The sequence below is a fragment of the Syngnathoides biaculeatus genome, chromosome 6 (assembly GCF_019802595.1).
Source record: "Syngnathoides biaculeatus isolate LvHL_M chromosome 6, ASM1980259v1, whole genome shotgun sequence".
Taxonomy (NCBI): domain Eukaryota; kingdom Metazoa; phylum Chordata; class Actinopteri; order Syngnathiformes; family Syngnathidae; genus Syngnathoides; species Syngnathoides biaculeatus.
In genome coordinates, this window is record NC_084645.1 from 23,486,995 (window position 1) to 23,507,124 (window position 20,130).

General features: G+C 43.9%; 1 protein-coding gene across 1 annotated transcript; it reads left to right on the forward strand.

The window, feature by feature from the left end:
- Positions 1 to 1,215: 1,215 nt before the first annotated feature.
- oaz2a (ornithine decarboxylase antizyme 2a) lies at positions 1,216 to 19,401 on the forward strand. The gene is given in 6 exon segments (XM_061823349.1): positions 1,216 to 1,463; positions 11,114 to 11,180; positions 11,182 to 11,262; positions 14,810 to 14,982; positions 16,165 to 16,250; positions 17,402 to 19,401. Coding segments are annotated over 6 exon segments (561 nt in total). The 5' UTR covers positions 1,216 to 1,443; the 3' UTR covers positions 17,536 to 19,401.
- Positions 19,402 to 20,130: the final 729 nt, after the last annotated feature.

Sequence of the window (20,130 nt, forward strand, 5' to 3'; positions counted from 1 at the left end):
TGGGCCCGCAGGACAATTTTTTGTCGTTGTTTTTTTGAAAGGGATGTCTCGACTCCGGAGCTAAAAACAGACGATTGTCCTGTGATCTCGAACCTGTGACGGGAAAAACAATACGATGGGCCGATTGTGTTCCGAGTCGGTCGCTCTAAAAGTGTAAGTTGCTCGACAAAAATAGTTGCCGGGGGGGGGGGGGGCACCTTTATTTGCCGGCGAGCTAATCCAGATTTAGGCCGTAAAAAAAAAAAAAAAAAAAAGCTGCAGAAATGTAGGCCGAGCCCTCGGGGCAAGGCAAACAGACTCACGGTCGGAATGCCGACGGTATAACATGTTATGAATGCGCACACGTACACACACTTAAAAGCAATTTTACAGTTCTGCTACACTGCTAAACGTTGAATTTAAAAAATTAAAGCAAGTCATTTTTCATTGCAGAACAACATCCGAATTTTCCTCACGGCTGATACTTTATGCACATGTCCTAAAATTCTCTAGTAAAAAAAAATGATGTTTGGGAGTATAGACACTATCTATCTATATATATACTATATATATATATATATGTGCATACACATGCACTATATATGAAATGTCTTGAACTGATAAAGTATTTTTTTAAAAATAAATTCAACAAAACTTCTGTCATATGTTAAATAGAATGATATGAAGAAGGTCATATTAATGAATTTTATGAATTCGGCTGGAGCCTTTCTTTGTCGAGTATTCTGGCTTCATGCCACCCCCCACCCATAAAAATGATCTGTATAGAAATTAAATGAATCAATGAAAAAAAAATATATATATATAAATATATATATAAACACAAACAATAAAAAATGGGAAGGCTTGTATTAAAATTATATATATACATTCGTTTTTTTTAATATCAAATAATTAGCAAATTCAAATGATACTCATGATTAATAATAAAAAAGGGAATTGTTTTTACTTCAATGATTTTTCCGTACACATTTTATAAAGCTCTTCTCATGACCTCTTCCCGTATGCCCATTTTTAGAATAACACAAAACCTTTGAAATAATTTAAAAAATGTTTCTTTTAAGCAATAATATTTCCTCATTAAAATGTAAAAAAAAGCAAGCTTTTTATTTGATCGTTTATTTTATCGAGCCCTTTGTTCGATTTCACAAGTGAAGGGGTCTGGAGAGGAGGGCTCACCCACAATGCACCGCGGCGGCTTTCGCTTATAAATAGCGCCGCTTGCTAGCTACGGCTAGCAGTTCGTTGGCTGCTGCCAAGAGGCGACAAGTTCACTTCCGCTTTGGGCAGAACAAAAACTCAAAACCAAGACGCCAAAAAACTCTTGGGGGAGCTCCGCTCTCGACTCATCGGACCCTGAGCTTTTATGCCTAACTTTTTAGTTCCACATAAAAGGTGTTTTTGGAAAAGCAAGGACTGTGAAAAAAAGCCGCCGTCGAGACTGTCATGTTGAACACAGACGAAAGGTAGGAAGTGCTCGTTATGATATGCTGATCATGATCATTTATTACAAGATCACCCCCCCCCCCAACACATACACTTTTTATAAAAAAAAAATAATTTGTGACGCTTTTTCCTACCCATCGCTTAGCACAGCTTTATTACAAATCCTCTCTTGTAATGCAAAAAAAAAAAAAACTAATGCTTAAAAAAACCGAAAAAAACAAGATCGACGTTTGAAGACGTCGCTACTTCCTGGAATGTTCCATCAGGTTCCATCGAGGACGCTTTTAACTTGTTTCCTGCACGACGTTTTGACCGCAATTTGTTGTACAGCGATGACATTCGGCTGTCACTGTCTAATGCCGGAGCGATTATTCCTCTGCTTAAACTTTTGCATTCAAGGTTACATCAAAATCCTTTATTCTTTAACTGTTTAATAACTGGTCTTAATCAAAAACAAATAATAATTGATATCACACGAGAGGTAGTGACGTTGTATTAACCAACCTTTTTGCAAATGAATGATGGATTTTTGTATCAATTACATATTACATTACATGTTATTATGATTATTACAGAAAACAATTACAGATTTTGTCATACTACAGGTGTAAACTGATTATTTAAAGAGAGTGCAAGTTACTTTTTTTCCAATCCATCCATCCTTCACCGCTTATCCTCACGAGGGTCGCGGGGATTGCTGGAGCCTATCCCAGCCTTCAACGGGCAGGAGGCGGGGTACACCCTGAACTGGTTGCCAGTTAATCGCAGGGCACATGGAGACAAACAGGCGGACTCACAATCACACCTATGGGCAATTTAGATTGTCCAATTAATGTTGCATGTTTTTGGGATGTGGGAGGAAACCGGAGTGCCCGGAGAAAACCCACGCAGGCACGGTGGAGAACATGCAAACTCCACACAGGCGGGGCCGGGATCGAACTCGGATCGTCAGAACTGTGAGGCCGACGCTTTACCAGCTGCACCACCGTGCCGCTGACATTTTTTTTTTGACCCGACATGGGGACTGATTGACTTGTGAATAACAAAAAACCAAAAAAGAAATCCCAAAAACATGCATCATTAATTGGACACTCTAAATTGCTCCAAGGGGTGATTGTGAGTGCAGCTGTTTGTCTCAATGTGCCCTGCGATTGGGTGGCAACCAGTTCAGGGTGTACCCCGCCTCCTGCCCGTTGACAGCTGGGATAGTCTCCGGCACTCCCTGCGACCCTTGTCAGGACAAGCAGCTAAGAAGATGGGTGGATGTACAGTTTTTGATGCATGATACAAGACCATTGCACGTAATCTCCAGTCATATGTTTTTTTTTTTTTTGCTGTGGGGAAAAAAATACTTATTTTGATGTGTTTTTGTTTTTGTCAGCATGGGTTGCTGCACTTTTTGTGTTCAAATAAATAAAATATATATATATATATATATAATTTATTTTTTGAGTCAGGCAGAAAGGAAGATCTTGGTTACCGGGACAGTTTTGTTGACACAGTTAAATTTTTAAACTGCCACAGTGGTTATTTTGTATTTTGACAGACATTTTTTTTTTCTTTTTTAAAGTTTCAGTCATTCATTTGAAGAGAACATTTTTTTTTTTAAAGGGGAGTGGCAAAAAAAAAAATCAAGGCAAAAGAGTGAAAATATGGGAAAAGAGGACAACAAAAGCTAAAACTAAAACGTGATAGGTACTACGTTTGTTCGCCCGTCTTTGGCTATTCACCCTTCTAATTGTGCGAGCTAACGAACTTTTGTAAGACAACATTAAGCAAATTCGTGAAATACATGTGTAATTTATTTATTTTTTAATATTGAACTTGATTGACAGTAAACTTCAAAAGGTAGCTAGTTTGTCAATTAGTATTTTTAGGCTCGGTGATGATGGCGTACCCTCAGGCTTTCAAAGCACACGTTGAGTGCCAGCCTGAATACGCGACTTAATGCGTGTACTTTTTTTTTTTTTTTTTTTAATGAGCACAGCGCTTTCATTATGCTTGCGTCACGCCGCTCGCTCTGCGTCGGGGAGTTGATCTCAGGGTTGATTTTCATTTGAAGTGGGCAGACCCTCATTTTATCTGCGTGACACGTTTTGTACTATTCGCTTTTATGGCAACTTGTGCTCTTGTAAGCGAAAAAAAAAAAAAAGGCAAGTCAAGTGGCCGCCATCTGGTTCGGTTAAATGATCAAATCCCTTCTGGGTTTTGTACCCTTTGCAGTTCATAAACAAGCCTTATACGCGCTTATTTTCCCCTCAAACGCGCACTCCTTGACTGCGACTCCTCGCCCGTTGTTTTCTGGAAGCTTCTGGATGTTAGCGGCGGCGGTCAGATTTTCCGTCAGCCAAGCCAAACCATTCGGCCGCGTGCCAGTTAAACGCACTCGCGAGGCCTGAAACCCGCCGACAAACGGGCCCGGATGCGTCGCGCCGCATTTGTCTGCGCGAGCTCGCGTTCACGGTAAGTCCTTTTTTTTTTTTTTTTTTTTTTTTTAGCCTGGTGCCAACGTGCTAACTCTCTCGCCTCGATCAATTTGGATGTGACGCTTCTCGTTATGCGGCGACGTGAATTATCGACAGATGTCAGTAGTAGGAACTTTTCGAGCAAAACAAAAGAGCCGATAAAGTGGAACGGATCTTTCCGACCTGCAAATCACTCGTACGACAATAGCCAATCAGATAGCCGCGTTGTATTAACCCTTGGCTTGACACGCCCCTCTCGCCGCATTGTCCCACAAGCAATACTGCTTGTCACTAGTGTGCGCTTGGAAAAGTTAATGTTATGAAGAAAGTGGTCCTCAGAACGTGCAATTCTGATGAACGATATCCTGCTAGCTTACAAGGGGCCCGCTTGATTCATTTTCCAAAGCCGAAAACACAGTTGACGAAGTGTCTACGATGGATTAAGGCTCGTGGAAGAGCGCACGTACAACTAAATGTGAACAATATCAATATCACGTAAATGCGCCATGTCATGCAAGAGAAATGTCTATTTGCCAATTTGTATCACATTGGACTTTTAAGACACGCACTTTTTATTACTCGTGATCTTCCCAAGTAAAAAGTACTCACCCTGCTTTACATACGCAGTACGATTCCACCATTTTGATCCTGTTGGATTTCAATATGAAGTTTGTGAGGCACCAAATGTTTTTTGCAACGATCGTCAACATTTCGCCTTGACTCTGACATTGCGTCCAAAATCTTAATTCCGTGTACGTATCATTGCGTCAAATAGTTGAGACCTCTCTGTAGAACTCTCTTGGACAAGTCTGAGGCATTTGGCAAAAAAAAAAAAAAAAAAACCATACCCCAATATTATCCGGAATACACGATAGAGAATCCAGTTCAAACCTGTTCTGTTCAATCGCCATTTTGTAAGCTTCTGGGACATGGCTAAGGGGGCGGAGCTTAAGATCTCCCATCAGAAAGGTCCATTGAAAGCTTTTGTCGTGGTCCCAAAATGCCACTGGACCGTACACCCAATAAAACATGTTTTTTTTTTTTTTGTTTGTTTTTTGGGGGAGGGGGGGGCAATTGAATTGTTCGATTTATTTGTTGACGGATTGTTTCATGAACACAACACAACAGCGGAAACCACTCTCGATAGTTTGTGCTGCACAATAAGTCGACAATATTGAACTTGCCACTTGGTGATGCATGCATTCTTTATGCGTGTATGATTTAAATTTTTTTTTTAGTTCCCATTGTGGTTCACGACGTACCAATTTAATGCGTCGAGCTAGCCGCACTGTTTTTTTTTTTTTTTTTGGGGGGGGGGGGGGGGGGGCAATTGAATTGTTCGATTTATTTGTTGACGGATTGTTTCATGAACACAACACAACAGCGGAAACCACTCTCGATAGTTTGTGCTGCACAATAAGTCGACAATATTGAACTTGCCACTTGGTGATGCATGCATTCTTTATGCGTGTATGATTTAAATTTTTTTTTTAGTTCCCATTGTGGTCACGACGTACCAATTTAATACCTCGAGCGTCGAGCTAGCCGCACTGTTTTTTTTTTTTTTTTTGGTGACGCATCCTGTGATGTAATGTACACTTGCTGTTTACTGTCTTGATCTGACGAGTCAACCTTCCAGACGGGACTGAAACCAATGACAAAGTCAACTCAGAACAAGAACCTGCACTTTTGGGCCCGGGCCAGTCACGCCAGTCTTCTACTTTTAGCCTCTCCGTTAAAGTCTGGCTTGTTTGCACTCCCCGCTCACGAGTTTCAGTTGGCGGCATTCGCCAAAATCTCCGCTGATGACTGCGATAGAAGAGCACGATCCAATAAGTCGCGGCTGGTGCCAAGTCAGCATTTCCCCGTTGTGTTTGGGTTACTTTGGGGGGGTTGGATTTGAGTGCAGGGTTCAGGATGGAATCGGGTCTCTCGGGTTTCAAGAGCAGGTGATGCGATCGTGTTCCCGTCTTGAGTTCAACACGTAAGCAGCAGCCCCGGCAGACTTGTCAGAGTCGACGCGCCGGCCGGCTTGTCAAACGTTGACGGTTCCGTTTTTGAGGAAAGCGGCCTTTGAAATTGCTTCATTTCGGTCTCGTTTTTAGGCCAAACAAATCAAATTCCGAAAGAGGCGGGCCAGTTTATTATGGAGAAAATGTAACGTTTCAAAATGTCGGCCGTGGACGGTGAGGGACAGTTTTCACTATTGTGATTATATTAAGACTAGCCCTTTTTTTCCAGCATCATTTTTCAACATGTCCTGATAAACAAACTTTTAGCAATTTCATTTGATTTACGACCAAAAGTACCATAATTTCCAGCCTACAAGCCGTGACTTTTTTCACACGCTTTCAACCCAGCGGCTAACTTGTGCATTTTTTTCTAACGGTCACAAGGGGGCGGCACTCAAGCGGAAAATGTAAGGGTGCGACCGTTGGAATGTATGTGCCGAGGAAGTGACTTTCACCGGTATTTTTTTATTTTTTTTAATCCGGCTCTGTTAGTGCTGCGCTAGCGTTTTGCTGCTGTGTTACTGCCGTGTCTCAGTGATTTTTACCAGTATGTTGTTTTTTTTTTTTTTTTTTTTTTTTTAAACCTTCACTATTAGCGCTGCACTAGTGTGTTTCTGGTGTTACTGCCACGTCTCAGTGATTTAGGTATGTTCTTTTTTTTTTTTTTTAAACCGGCTCTGTTAGTGCTGTGCTACCGTGTTGCTACTGTGTACCTGCCACGGCTGTTTTTTTTTTTTTTTTTTTAACCAGCCCCGTTCGTGCTACCGTGTTGTTGCTAAGGTATTTGAACTTTGAAAACTCAAAATAGGTTTTAGTCTTTAAAAGAACATTATTTTTTGGAATTAGCTGTAATGTCATGCACAGTTTGGACATGAACACTGCCCTTAAATATAGGAAAACTGAAGTCCAATAATGATTCAATTAAAATTTAATTTTAAAACGTTGTTTAGTTTTTATCCCATTTATTCATTTATACATTTGAATTTTTACTGTTCAACATTTTGAGCATTGTTGCTTTGGTTCCAATTGCTAAAAGTTAAAAATTCTTGCAATATCCTACCATTTATGCTATGACAATTTGAAATGTTGGTACTGATTTGAACAAAAATCATGGCAGTCTTTCTTTTGTAAACATTTCGTCTTTCGATGTGGGCACTTGCGGCTTATACACAGGTGCAGTTTCTATATGTACCAAATGGTATTTCCTTTACAAATGTACTCGGTGAGGTTTTTAATCCGGTGCGCTTTGTAGGCAGGAAATTACGGTATGCAAGACAGCAAACTTTTCACTCCTATTCCCCCCTCTACATCCACAAGATTTTTTTTTTTTCACAAATCTGTTAAAAATATGGTTTTAGTGAGCACCTCTGCTTTGCCTTGTCACAGTTATGACATAACCCACGATAGAAGGCTACTCTCAGATCTGCAGTTTTACTGTTCCTGGAGTCTTGCGTTTATCGTATTGTTCCAACAAATTTCCTGCTGTCCCAAACAAGTAAGCTCCCGAATTCCAAACGACTTCAGACGCTGCATCCTCGCATGCAGCCTTCATCCGGCGCTCGGCTTTCATTCGCCTCGTTTTATATCGCGCGCTATTGTGCTGTTAGAAGGTTTTCCGGTCTTCTCTTGGGGATGTTTTGTTCCCCGTGTGTCTCTTGGCTTTCCTCCAAATTGTCTACGTTCATCCCCTCCCCTCGACTCATCTGATTCTTGTCCCAGCGACGCCAGGAAGCGAAGCGTTCCGCCATCGCGTTCTCCCTCCTGCCGCGCTTCCCACAATCTCGAAATGTCTTTTCACTAAAGTTCACCTCGCGCGTATCGTTTGTCCTTTTTTTTTTTTTTTTTTTTCCTTCTTAAAAACAAAATCCACGTTCTGTTTTTATTAGGACGATCTCGTCACCGGCGCGGTACGGCGGCGCTGGGTAAATGTCAACGTGTTGGCTTTCACAACAAGCTGGCACGTCCGTCAGGTTCGGGCAGAGTGGAGAGGGGGGGGAAAAAAAAACCACACACACACACACACACCAAAAAAAAGACAAGCCGCTCTTGTTGGCAAGCGTCTTCTTTATCGCTTCCTCCATCTGTGTCCTGCCCGTCTCTCCTCCCTGCTGTTCTTATCAGATTTAGTTTCTTGATTGTGCTCGGACATCAACATTTATCAAACCAAAAGCAGGTATGGTTGTATACTAGTAGTTCTCAAAATGTTTACACAAAGTAGCCCTTCAAAATAAAATACTTGGCTCGCTAAGAACCACCGTTGATGACCAAACTAGAGAAGGGCCAAGTGTTCGGCAATAAGTATTATTGTAGTTTATCTTTTTTTCTTTATTAAGGGTGAAAGACAAAGTACTGTACGATGCGTTTTTTGAGGTCATGCACCTACGTCACCGAAATCACGTGATCTTTGTTTACGTCGCCATATTGCCGGTCAAACAAAGCACTGTTCAATGCTAAGTCCGTTGAGACGAAACGAAAATACGCCCAGAGTTTTGTCCGATAAACATTAAGAAGGTGATAATACACGAAGTTACGTGGAAAAAATTAGATAAACTCGGAATAGAGGACCCGTATTTGGTGCCGAAGTCGATGTTTTTGCCAGTAAGAAATTGGACTATTAAACAGCTTGTGTGTGTCTTGGACAACTGGATCTACACATGTAAGTCGTCCAGATTTACACGGAAGACTTTGAAAGCGTAGAAAATTCTGGACGCATACAAATACTAAGTTGATGGATAGTGACGGTTTTGACGGCTCGTGAACGCGGAAGCGTGTTCGGCTACACGTTAACCTTTGCCGAAATCCATCGATCTTTGCAGATAGTGTTCTATACAACAACCAATATTGAAATAAATGACCCCTAGTTTTACACAAACCGCATTCATTAACTATGATTGGGGGGAAAAAAAAAAAGAGGAAGGGGAGTCGGCTCCTCCGTACACGGAAGCGTATTGCGGCCACACGCATACACACACCTCTAAGCCACTCTGCGACAGGTTTGTTTTTTCTTTTTTGAAATGCGCATTGTTTTCAAATGAGTCAACTTGGCATTAAAAAGGCGTGTGTGTATATGGTTGGGCACCAGCCATCACGTTTAATTGCCGAAATCCATCAATTTTTTCATCTGAGATTCTATAGAATGATATCTGTCTCATCTCTTGCGACAACCAACAGCACGACAGGTCTCGGGTATTGTAAATATTCTCCTCCGGTTCAATCTATCCCACAATGTCGAGCAACTCGGTTTGACCGGCATTATGGCGCCGTGAAAATTGTGACATCACATGCGCGAGCTCTGTATGGCCGAGCAAATGTAACATACTACCGTGACAAGCGTAAGACGCACAGTTTATAACTTGCCGCTGGCCAGCACCTCACACCGAGTCAGGCTACCGGGAGGAGAGATAGCGAGGGTGGACGACGTCAAATACTTGGGGGCAACAATTCAGAGCAATGGTGAGTGTGGTAAGGAAGTGAAGAAACTGGTCCAGGCTAGTTGGAACAGCTGGCGGAAGGTGTCTGGTGTGTTATGTAACAGAAGAGTCTCCGCTAGGATGAAGGGCAAAGTTTATAAACAGTGGCGAGGCCGGCTCTGAGGTACGGATTAGAGACGGTGGCAGGAAGCAGAACTGAAGATGTTGAGGTTCTCGCTCGGAGTGAACCAGTTGGATAGGACTAGAAATGAGCTCATGAGAGGGGCAGCTAAAGTTGGATGTTTTGGAGACAAGGTTCGAGAGTCCAGACTTTGATGGTTTAGACATGTTCAGAGGCGAGAGAGTGAGGAAATTGGTAGGAGAATGGTAAGGATGGAGCTACCAGGGAAGAGAGCGAGAGGGAGACCAAAGAAAACGTTGATGGATGTTGTGAGGGAGGACATGAGGACAGCGGGTGTTAGACAAGAAGACACACGAGATAGGCTAAGATGGAAAAAGATGACACGCTGTGGTGGGGCCGGCCGTGATGTATGGATTAGAGACGGTGGTGGCACTGAAGAGACAACAGGATGCAGAACTGGAGGTGGCAGAAATCAAGGCGTTGAGGTTCTCGCTCGGAGTGAGCAGGTTGGATCGGATTAGAAATGAGCTCATTAGAGGGACAGCCAAAGTTGGACGCTTTGGAGACAAGGTTCGAGAGAGCAGACTTGGATGGTTTGGGACATGTCCAGAGGCGAGAGAGTGAGGAAATTGGTAGGAGAATGGTAAGGATGGAGCTACCAGGGAAGAGAGCGAGAGGAAGACCAAAGAAAAGGTTGATGGATGTCGTGAGGGAGGACATGAGGACAGAGGGTGCTAAGAGAGGAAGACGCACGAGATAGGCTAAGATGGAAAAAGATGACATGCTGTGGTGACTCCTAACGGGACAAGCCGAAAGGAAAAGAAGACTCTGTATAATAAATAGTTTGCTTTTTGCACCCCGTTTTCGTACAGTACTGACCTCCGAGGATGTTTGTGGCCTTGTCTTGCGTACGACAGGGAAAAGGTTTCTAAGCGAGCACTCGTTTTGTTTTTCATAGCTGGTGATCTGACCCCGTCTCGATCACGGGTGACCGGTCTGGTAAACAAGAAACCGCACTGCTCACAGAACAACAAATGTTCTCCGACACGGCAACATTTGCCAGCAAACGAGCCTGTCGGGCAGCTGTTTGACGCTTCAGCCGCTTGCTCGCGTTCCAGACCGAGTCGGCCCGAACATGTCGCTCTCGCGTCTGTTAGCGCGGCCGCAACCGAAGAGCTGTGTCACCGTAAATCCCGGCGAGCTATTTGGAGAGGTGCCGGCCCGTCACGTGCTTGGCGGGGGTTCTTCGCCGCCGGTCACTGAGAAAGAACACAAGCTTACTTAATAGCATCGTTTGTACAGTCGGGATCAGACTTTCAGAGTTCACTTAGCACGGTTGAGTGCACAAATGAGAAGTCTATTTGTCGCGTATACTGTTGAGCTCTACCGACCAATCATGCAAACGCGTATTGATGATGTCATCATAGCCACCTGACTGATAATTGCTTCAAGTACGCCTGACCATGGAGCTTTAAGAGCGGTCAGACGTACTAGGTTGAACTAGCCCATTTTTTTTTCTGAACTGAAAACTGAAACCGTCAACCCATCCATCCACACTGAAGAGAAACGGAACACAAATATTGGTCTTCCCTTGAAATGGACTCACCTGAAGTTCTCCTGCTGGTCTCTCTGTCTGTGCAGTTCCTGGTTAGCGGGCTCGCGGCTGCCCGGCTCTATTCCTCAGCCCCCGGGGCCTCAGTGGTGCTCCTGATGCCCCTCACCCACAGCTGAAGATCCCGGGTGGGCGAGGGACAGTCAGGGATCACTCCCTTGGCGTGCTACTACACAAGGTGAGCATGCGCACACAATGCCCAAGTCCAGGTTTTTCTGAGCGGCCAACTCCAATTAGTTCCACGACCATGCGCGCACCTCAAAACATTTGTATCTCAAATCAAAATTCCCCGTCGTAATGAACAAAAATTCCATTTTCCTAGCTGCTTATCCTCACAAGGCTCGCGGGAGTGCCACCGGGCAGGGTTACTTCCACTGATCTTAAAAAAAAAAAAAAAAAAGACTGCATAGCGCATACACATCGAGCCGTATGTCGATTGGTTGAAGCCGGTTAGCCGCCATCTTGGTACTCCCAAAACGTGTGGAGGACGTGGTTTACAGGTTGGATTATGGAGGGGTTTTTCTCAAAGTTTGGCATGTAGAATTAAAACTGGTCGCGTGAACTTGAAATTTTTTTTAGTTCTGGTAGCATGAAGGATTTTTAATTCGACTCGGGAAGCCAAACAAGGCTAAGTGCAAAGGAAAAGACAAAGAACACCGTCACTAGCGAGACACCTTGCATATTAGCTAGGGCCCAATTTCCGTGGGACGTTAACTTTTCCCAAAATACGATGTGAAGCACGATCATCATAACATCGCAAAAAAAACATTTTTTTTGTCATTTAAAACATTACATTTGAAGTCAATCAGTTCCTTATATTTTTGGAAATAAGGACTCTCAATGGGAAAATACATGCTGCACGTATTGTTCATTTGTTGTCTCTGCGACGTCCTATTTCAGACGGAAAATTTAAACTCGTTTCCTCGCATTTGAACATCAAATTCAATTTGCAGAGTTCTATGAAAAAGTATTATGAAATTCATCAAAAATTTTGCAGAAAATGTGTTTTCTTGCTTATCCACTGATGAAGTTTTGGAAAACATTTACATTGCTTTTTCGCAAAAAACCGTCAGCCTATAAAAGTGAAGCACAGAGTAAACAACAACCGTAAACAAAACTTTGTTCAAGTGAATTAAGATCAGAAAATTAAAAAAAAAAAAAAACTTGACAAACAAACTTTAACAGAATCAAAGTAAATCTTTCTAATTTATCCGTGGAATTTTTTCCTCACAGCCAGGAAACTGGGGATTAACGCACAGGTCGGCATGGTCGTTTTGGGAGTATCAAGATGGCGGACGGCGAATTCAATTTTGGTGGCCGATGAGCCATCCAGTCTTTTTTTTTTTTTTTTTTTTTTTTTAGATCAGTGGTTGCTACAGGTCAGAACCAAACAGCCAGCCAATCCAGTTACACTTTCTTAGTCATGTGACGTCACATACGAAGGAAACGTAACTGTGATTGGCTGGCTGTTCGGTTCTGACCTGAAGTAACCCCGCCTGGTGGCACAGATGGTGAATTTCAGACAGCGAATTGTAGAAATTTTTGAAAATGTAATTACATTTCAAATTCAAATCCTGGTGGCACTAATCTACTTCCATAAGGGCACCCCCAACCCAAATGAAAAAAAAAAAAAAAATACAAATTTGATGGCTCGAGATGATGTCGCCACACACGCAGGCTCAAATGTCTGACGTCATAATGGTTCAATACACATAAGTGTGACCTTTCCAAGGATGTTTTCATTTTAATTTCGCTAAACCAAAAAAAAATGTGCCCGCTTCAAAGCATCTGACGTCCCAGTTTTTTTTTTTTTTTTTTTTAATGAAAGGATTCAAATGTGATCTTATCTTCCTGAGCGTAGTTTATTCATTCACTTTTGGGCGCAAGCAAAACACAAGCCGCTGTGTGTTAACACGCGTCTCGCCATCCCCCGGCCATGTGACGAGCCCCCCCCCCCCCCCCCCCGGGTGGGGGTTGTTGGGGGGCGGGGTGGCAGAGAGACCGCGTCAGACAGATAACGGACTCATTGTCCTCCCCGTGGAGCTCGGTGGCTTCATCAGATATGAAATATAAAAGTGAGGCGTCGATTTTGAAAGGGGGGGGGGGACACACACACCATTATATGACCCGAGAACGATGAACCCCCAGGGAAAATTCAATTTTCACTTCCGTTGTGTACAATTTTTTTTTTTTTTTTCCAATAACTCAGACACACAGCGACTGTCATGACAGCGGCAGCCATTTGAAGTCTGTTGCTAGCTAAAACAACAGCACGGGTGCACCCGTTGGACGACTCGCACGCAATTGGCGGATGTACGGCGGCTGAAATAAGTATTCAACGCGTCACCGTTCTTTTCTCATAAAATCTACTTCCCAAGGTGGTGGTGATCTAAAAATTTCACCGTTTTTTTTTTTTTTTTTTTTTTTTAAATTAAAAAAAAAAAAAAAAAAAGGCTACAAATATCTCGTTTCTGTTGGAAAGCCGGAACCGATATAATCTTTCCATTCATTTTTAAGGTAATTAACGATGCAAATGTTTCGAGTTAAGAGCGTGATCACGGAACAATTCAAACTAGCATCTTAAGGCACCCGTAGAGTCAGTTGATACATATTTTTCGCACGCTGACATTGAGAGTCAGTTTCTGAGCCAATTGGAATTGTGTTGCTAATCAAAACATCAGCACCTAGCAGAGCATATAAAAAGTTACACAAAACTTGCTGCGCATGCTCAACGAGTTACCTGCGCGTTATCACAAATCATCCATCCATCTATTATCTTAGCCGCTTATCCTCACAAGGGTCGCGGGGAGTGGCGGAGCCTATCCCAGATATCAACGGGCAGGAGGCGGGGTACACCCTGAACTGGTTGCCAGCCAATCGCGGGGCACATAGAGACAAACAGCCGCACTCACAATCACACCTATGGGCAATTTGTCCCATTAATGTTGCTAACACATTAATTTTTTTCCACGTTAGCGACACTCATAACCTTTGGATGCAAAATCATAATGCATTTTGCCTTGTGTGTTACATTCAAATTAATTTTAGCCAGTCTCAAACGCCAAAGATGTAACATGCTAATGAGTCTGTTTTAGCAGTTTTTATATTCATTTTGCTATTATTACGCGTGTCAACATTTTAGCGAGTCTCATTAGCCTCAGATGTAAGTAGCGCGACATCAATGGTGGCTGAGGCTGCCAAATTACAGTCGGCGGCTGACTGGAGTCAACTTTTTGAGGGGGGGGAAAAAAAATCCTCGCATCTTCCACAAAATTTTATATAAATCACCTACTTTTGTAGTGATTAAACATCCATGATCATCCATTTTTTTTTTTTTTTGCCGCTTATCCTCACAAGGGTCGGGGGAGTGATGGAGCCTATCCCGGCCGTCAACGGGTACACCCTGAACTGGTCGCCAGCCAATCGCGGGGCACACGGAGACGAACAGCCGCACTCGCAATCACACCTACGGGCAATTTAGAATCTCCAATGAGTGCGTGTTTTTGGGATGTGGGAGGAAAATGTAGTACCCGGCGAAAACCCACGCAGGTACGGGGAGAACGTGCAAACTCCACACAGGGGGGACCGGGATTGAACCCTCGATCTCAGAACTGTGAGGCCAATGCTTTACAGCAGCGCCACCGTGCCGGCGTATCGCAAATGATCATTTTGAAAACATATGTGGGGGGCGTCACCTGACTAAATTCCAAGTGTTGCCCCTCCAGGATGAGAGGTTGACTGTGACGCAGGCCACGGAGGTGAACGGGAACCCCTCACTGCTGCGCTTCCGCTACCAGCTGAGCGAGCGCCGCTCGGCCTTCTGGGATACGGCTCTGTCGGAGGACAGCCTCTTCCTGGAGATTCCCGCCGGCCCGCTGGCCGAGGGCAGCAAAGAGGGGTGAGGGTCACGCAAGTGTGGAACATGTACCGCGTACTTCCTCGTGTTACACAAGGAATCCCCGCATTAAATCCTGAAACTGTGCTGAATGTTTAAGTCCACTTCAGTTGCATTTAACGCATATGCACAATAATCTAGCCTTTCATCTTTTACAAGTATTTATTTTCAAATGTGCGATAGATTGTAATTAAATCACCGTCCATTTTTTGAAAAATATATCACTACAGTCATTTCCGGCCTTCAGAGCGCACCTGGTTATAAGCCTCACCCGGTACATTTGGAAAGGAAATAACATTTGGTACATACATACGCCGCACCTGCGTATAAGCCGCAAGTGCCCACATTGAAACACGAGACGGTACACAGAAAGAAAGGTTAGGAAAAAAAGAAAACATACCGGGGGGGGGGGGGGGGAACAGCCATGGCAGCTACACATTAGCAACACGGTAGCACAGGTCCGGTAAAAAAAGAAAACAAATCACTGAGACGCGGCAGTAACACAGCAGCAACACGTTAGCGCGGTGCTAACACTGGTGCGGTGCTAACGGGATGGTTAAAAAAAAAAAAATACCGGTAAAAATCACTGAGGCACGGCAGCAACACGCTAGCACAGAGCTCACGCTAACACAGCGCTAATAGGGCCGGTTAAAAAGAAAAAAAATTCATACCGGTAAAAGTCACTTCCTCGGCACATATATTCCACCGGTCTCATTCTTACCTTTTCCGCTCGAGTGCCCCCTTGCAGCCGTTAGAAAAAATGCACAAATTAGCCGCACCACCGCATAAGCCGCAGGGTTGAAAGCGTGTGGGGGGGAAAAAAAGTTGCGGTTTATAGGCCGGAAATTATGCGATATTAAAGCACAATGTCGAGGTTCAAACTGTGCAATTCCAGTGGCTTATAATCATATTAATTCCACTTTTTGGAAATCAAACCTCCGCTTTATTTTTGCTGAACACTCGGGCTTAATAGCTACTATATGGTAACGTCGGTGGATATAGGAGGGCGAAAGGGTTTGAAACCCCCTGACATCGGCCGCGGCTGCCCTTTTTGCATAGGCGCCGCAACTTCACAAGCAGGCGTCCAACGGGACGTCGGCTGCGCCACTTTGCGGCGCCGGCGCTTATGTAAAAAGGAGGAACGCGTCATCGTCCACGGACCGACCGCGTGCGTCTCGTCCTCAGGCTTACCGCTCTGCTGGAGTTTGCCGAGGAGACGTTAAAGGTGAACTCCGTCTTGCTGTGGTTCCACAAAGGCCGAGAGGATCGACGTAAGATTTGATTTCTTTTGTATTTGCTTTCCAGTCAGCTGGTAAAGCGTTGGCCCCACAGCACTGAGGACCCGGGTTCGATCCCGGCCCCGCCTGTGTGGAGTTTTCATGTTCTCCCCGTGCCCGCGTGGGTTTTTCCCTCCGGGTGGGCACTCCGGTTTCCTCCCACATCCCAAAAACATGCAACATTAATTGGACACTCTAAATTGCCCATAGGTGTGATTGTGAGTGCGGCCGTTTGTCTCCATGTGCCCTGCGATTGGCTGGCAATCAGTTCGGGGTGTAACCCACCCTCCTGCCCGTTGACAGCACTCTCCGCCACCCTCGTGAGGATAAGCGGCAAAGACGATGGATGGATGGATGGAAATAGCGTGACATTAATGGTGGCTGAGGCTGCCAAATTACAGTCGGTGGCTGACTGGAGTCAACTTTTTGAGGGGAAAAAAAAAAATCCTCGCATCTTCCACAAAATTTTATATAAATCACCTACTTTTGTAGTGATTAAACATCCATTTATTTTTTTTTTTTGCTGCTTATCCTCACAAGGGTCGGGGAGTGATGGAACTTATCCCAGCCGTCAACGCGCAGGAGGCGGGATCCACCCTGAGCTGGTCGCCATCCAATCGCAGGGCACATGGAAACAAATCGCCGCACTCACAATCACACCTTGGGGCAATTTAGAGTATCCCATTAATGTCGCATGTTTTTGGGATGTGGGAGGAAACCGGAGTGCCCGGAGAGGAAAAACCCACGCAGAGGATAATCGGTACATAAAATGGACAGATGATAAAATGGTTTATCCGGCCATTTTCTTTGCCGCTTATCCTCACAAGAATCGCGGGGAGTGCTGGAGCCTACCCCAGCTGTCAAGGGGCAGGAGGCGGGGTTCACCCTGAACTGGTCGCCAGCTAATCGCAGGGCACATTGAGACAAACAGCCGCATTCACAATAACACCTATGGACAATTTAGAGTGTCCGATTAATGTCGCAGGTTTTTGGGACGTGGGAGGAAACCCGAGCGCCCACCCAGGCACGGGGAAAACATGCAAACTCCACACAGACGGGTCCGGGATTGAACCCGGGACCTCAGAACTGTGAGACCAACTCAGTGCTTGTCATAATTGTTGTTGTTTTTTCCCCCTCCCCACCAGTGTCCATCATCAAGACGTTCCACTACATGGGCTTCGAGATGGTGAAGCCGGGCGACCCCTCGGTTCCGGCCCGGCCCGACTTGGCCTTCATGGTTTACTCTCTGGACAGCAGCAGCAGCTCGGACGAGGACTGAGCCGACGTGGGAGCTTTTCGACTGCCCTCCCTCCTTTTTGCTCTCGCTTCTGGGATTGAGGGTATTTTTTTATTTTATTTTTTTTTTCCTCCATGTCGCCCGGAGACTGCGAGCAAAATCGCTTGAAACTACCTTGTCACGTACTCGCTTTTTCCTCCCCGTTTCCTGCCTTGTTTTTTTTTTTTTTTTTTTTTGGGGGGGGGGCACTATTGACAACAGCGCGTCGACCTTTTGAAGACGCTCGTATTGTTTTTTTTCGAGAAGACTTGAATAACCTCTACGTGACTGGAACGGATAATGATCCAAATTTAGCATTGATGGGCCATTCTGAGAATAACGTCTTGCCAATCACAAGTCACCGACTGCTCGAGTTTCGACGTCGGTGGGGATCCCGCCTCAGTGATCTGTTAAAAATTGGAGATTCTATGATAAATCTATTTTAATCTTCATGGATGGTTCTGGGACGTCATTTTCCGGTCTTGTTTTACACCAGCAGATGGCAAGGGTCAATAAAACTAACGATTTAAAAAAAAAAAAAAAAAAAAGAAGAAGAAAAGATTAATTTGATGTCGGAATGGTGCATTTGTTAGTGATTGAGGTTCATCGGAAGTCATTGGCCGGTCCGGTTCGTTGACATCGCGGATCAAGGTTCAGTTGACATAAACGAGGCTCGGGGAACCACGTGGAGCTGAAACAAAAAATGGAATCTTTGACTTTGACCTTTTGAGGCACCATTCAGCTCAGTCATTCCATTTCAAGTCTTGTTATGGTTTCCCTCGAACAGCCGTTATGACTGTGAATCGTCTTATATTATATTAGTAAATACACAATACATTTATAGATAACTACTGCAATTCCCGGCCTAAGAGCGCACCTGGTGATGAGCCTCGGTCCACAGAAAGAGTTTAACGCTAGCGCGGCGGCGCTAACGCTAATACTAGCGTGGCGATGCTAAAGCTAGCGTGGCGATGCTAAAGCTAGCGTGGCGATGCTAAAGCTAGCGCGGCGGCGTTAACGCAAGCTCGGTGGTGCTAATGCTAGCTCGGTGGTGCTAATGCTAGCGTGGCGGTGCTAAAGCTAGCGCGGCGGTGCTAATGCTATCATGGCGGCGCTGACGCTAACTAGCACGGCAGCTGTGAAAAAAAGTCACGGCTTGTAGGCCGGGAATTACGGTAGTTTTGAAATCATAAGCTAATGAAAACTGCTCAGTGATTTTTATTTTTATTTTTTTTATTTCAAACGGGGCCGGTAACTAAAAATGCAACCAATTCTCCATCAATTGTGGTATTTTAGCGGGAAACGTGGAGCTGACCCACATGATTTGGATTTCGTGGACCGCATTAAATGCTGCGGTGGGCCGGATCTGGTTTGACGGCTATGTTCTATTCAAAAGTCTTTGGTTGGTCTAGTTTATCAACAACAAGGATTCCATGTGACTAAAAAAAAAAGTTAAGATGTAGATTGATTTAAACCAAAAAAAAAAAAACTGAATTGTTCAGTTACTAAAAGTCATTGGCCGGTCTAAGTGCATCTGTATTAAAAAAAAAAAAAAAAAAAACGGAGGCTTACCAAATTTACCAAAATATTTGAATGAGAGATGACAAAAATGGATTGGCGATCAAACGTGGGCACGTAGATGAAGAAAAATCATTAAATTCATAACAATTATGGTCGTTCAGTGGCCTCATTGGTGGAGCAATAAAAGCAAATTCAAGTCTCGTTCAAAATTTGCGCATCTTAAACGGCAACCGTCAAAGTCTTTGGCGGGTCCGGGCCGTGTCCTTGCGCACCTTGAGAGTTTGCGTTTGTTCCTTTTGAGTCTTAAGGAGGAATGTTTTTGTTTTGACCCCCCCCCCCTCCTTTTTACTTCAGGGTATTCGGATATATGCAATCAGATTTCACACTGCAATATGTATTTTGCAGACAGTTAAAGCTCTTTTTAATTTAGCACTTTGAACGCAATGCCAAAGAAGCAGATTTTGGCTTGGGGGGGGGGTGGATCTTGTTTCGAAACGTCTTCCAGGTTTGCTCAATATTATGCATTTTTTTTTCTCCAAAGTCTATTTTTATGTATATTTCTTTATATTGTCATAGTTGAGGTATTTATTGTTTTGTTTGCCCCCCCCCCACGAACCCTGGAGGACATATTTAGTTCCGTTGGAGGACGATCCACACTTTTTAACACTGTGGGTAAACTTGTCCCTTGCGGTGGGGAAAAGAAGTGTTTAAAAAAAAAAAAAAATTAAAAAAAAAAAAAATATATATATATATATATATATAAAATAAAATGGAAAGAAAAATGTTTCGCTTGGGTGTGTTTCTTTTCATTTGAGAAGGTCCAAGAGCTTACGAGCAAAATGCCGGGCTGACCTCTTACAAAAGACAAGAAGTGCTTACACGCTGCGGTATTATAAAGTGAGAATGAGGGGAAAAGATTTGAATAGCGCAATTATCATGAAAACCATGTGATGTTCTGATCATTTTATGCTGATTCTTTTAAAGACCCAGTTAAAAAAAAAAAAAAATCTCATAAATTTGACACACCGCAAAGAAGTTGTTGTATGTAAGTCTGACAAATATGAAAACGACATCCCT